This window comes from Poecilia latipinna, unplaced genomic scaffold, assembly GCF_001443285.1.
Source record: "Poecilia latipinna isolate Pla-1442-1.1 unplaced genomic scaffold, P_latipinna-1.0 Scaffold386, whole genome shotgun sequence".
NCBI lineage: Eukaryota > Metazoa > Chordata > Actinopteri > Cyprinodontiformes > Poeciliidae > Poecilia > Poecilia latipinna.
The window spans coordinates 358,261-360,263 of NW_015113002.1; the positions used below are offsets into that span (position 1 = coordinate 358,261).

The 2,003-nt window shown below is 43.2% G+C and overlaps 1 protein-coding gene across 1 annotated transcript in view; it reads right to left on the minus strand.

Moving 5' to 3' along the window:
• The window catches only part of LOC106950227 (neuroblast differentiation-associated protein AHNAK-like), a 28,056-nt gene extending 26,628 nt beyond the window's left edge, over window positions 1–1,428 (minus strand). Inside the window, exon 1 of the mRNA XM_015036931.1 lies at window positions 733–1,428. Within this exon, the coding sequence (XP_014892417.1) occupies window positions 733–790 (58 nt within the window). The 5' untranslated portion in view covers window positions 791–1,428. The remainder of the gene's footprint in view (window positions 1–732) is intronic.
• Between the last annotated feature and the right edge of the window lie 575 nt (window positions 1,429–2,003).

Consider the following 2,003-nt stretch of genomic DNA (forward strand, 5'->3'; position numbering starts at 1 on the left):
CGGGATTTTTTTTTTTTAAAAAGTTTTTTTTTTTTTTTTTTTTTTTTTTTTTACTAAAATATTTTAATATATTGGAAATTTTTTTTTCCCCCCCCTTGTTTGGGGGCCACCGGGATTTTTTTTTTTTAAAAAGTTTTTTTTTTTTTTTTTTTTTTTTTTTTTACCTAAATCATCTAATAAAAGGTGAAGTATTTTTTGGGCCATTATTTTAGGAAGCTGACGTTGAGTACTTCTTCCTCCATAAAACCAGATGATGATGATGATGATGATTTTAATATTTCATTTGATACCTGCACTGCCGTTTTCCATTTTTGGCATCAATTTTATATTTCCTGTCTCCAGCTGTCGTTTTTCTCTCTAACCCCAGGAGGGATCTGTTGCCGTCCTCCGGGTTTCTGATCTAATCGACAGTAACGGCGCCTCGGAGTGTTTGAGTCTGAGCTCCAGACGCTCTGCTGGAAGGCAGAGAGGAGAAACACAGACACACACTCACACACACACACACACACACTCTCTCTCTCTGATGATGGCATCTCCAAACAGTCCGCTGCACTCTGCAGACACACCCATCAGCAACACACAGCATCAGCACCAGCTGCCTCCGACTCATCCGCCGCCATTGCAAACATTCCCTTTCCCTACTGCCCTGCTCAGCCACTTCGCTCCTCAGAGGAAAGACAATGTCATATGGGGTAAAATAAAGTAAAGAAACAGGAAGGGTAAAGAGCCTACCCGTCCCAGAGGGGGCAGCGTGCCAGTTGGGGAACGCCAGGTGGAAACAGTCGCACATGGTGTCAGCCGATGCAGCAGAGAAACCGGGGATGGAGGCTTGGGCAGGTGCCACTACAAACTGCTTCTTCTTCTCCCCTCCACCTCTCCGTCAGGCTGTTGGTGTCCTGCGGGTCAGTCAGTCGCGGCGGAGTGAGGGGCGATGAGCCGCAGGAAGAGTCAGAGCCGGAGGAGAGTTCCAGAACTCGCTCCTCTGCTCTGATTGTCCACAGAGTGAAGGAAACTCCCTCCTCTGTGCCATAAACACGGACCCTCAGCGCAGCCGGGGTAACTTAATTATGGGTGGAGCTGCCTCCCATCACAACCCCCACCCCCTCTCCCCCCAACAGAGTTCTCTTTCTTCTCGTCCTCTTGGTCTCCCTCTTTCCCACTCAGTCCGATTGATTCGCTTAATCCGACAAGGACGATCACGATGTCAGAGTCTGGGGACGATCCACGTCTCTCACGTGGAGACTTTAACTCAATCTGCTGCTGTGTACACTTGGTCTGAAGCCCCTCATTGTGGACTGGAAGCTGTGGAAATGAACGTCTGTTTATAAGCTGTCTTAAGCAATCAGGAGATTTATTTATATGACAGATCATTCGGAGTTCAGGGCAGGAAGGTTTTATTTACCCACAATGAGTCTGACAGAAAGTCCCGCACAAAGGTATGGAGAACACAGGTTTAATTTGGGCTCTTAGAAATAATTTATGGCTGATGGGAAAGCTAATAAATGTTGAAAAGTGGAAAATGAGGTAAATATGCAGAGAAAAAAGGGGTCAATAATTGTTGGTTTTGATGGGCTGAAAGTTCTGATTTGAATTTGTTGCATTTGATGCATTCCTCATTTTAAAAATGTTTTCGTTTTACTTTTAATTTTTTAAATGACGATAGCATAAGAATTATTAGATTTGTTTCTGGTCAGGATCAACAGCAGGTGACACATTTGACCTTGTGTCATTATTTACCTTTAAAAAATGAGGCTGAAACCCAGATAAAAAAATGTCAGCCTCATAGTTCAGGAGTTTTTGCCCGATTTTTATCAGCACAAACCTGACGTAGCCGTCTAGATGAGCTCATCCTTTTCTCACATTGTTTGCTCTACTTTTTTCTTAAAGCTGCAGTATGGATTTTTTTTTAAGTATATGTTGTTTTTTCTTTTTTTTACATATTTATTAAAATTGTCCTGTCACCATGTCGTGGCAGTGTGTTATGACACAGATATTCTGTGGAA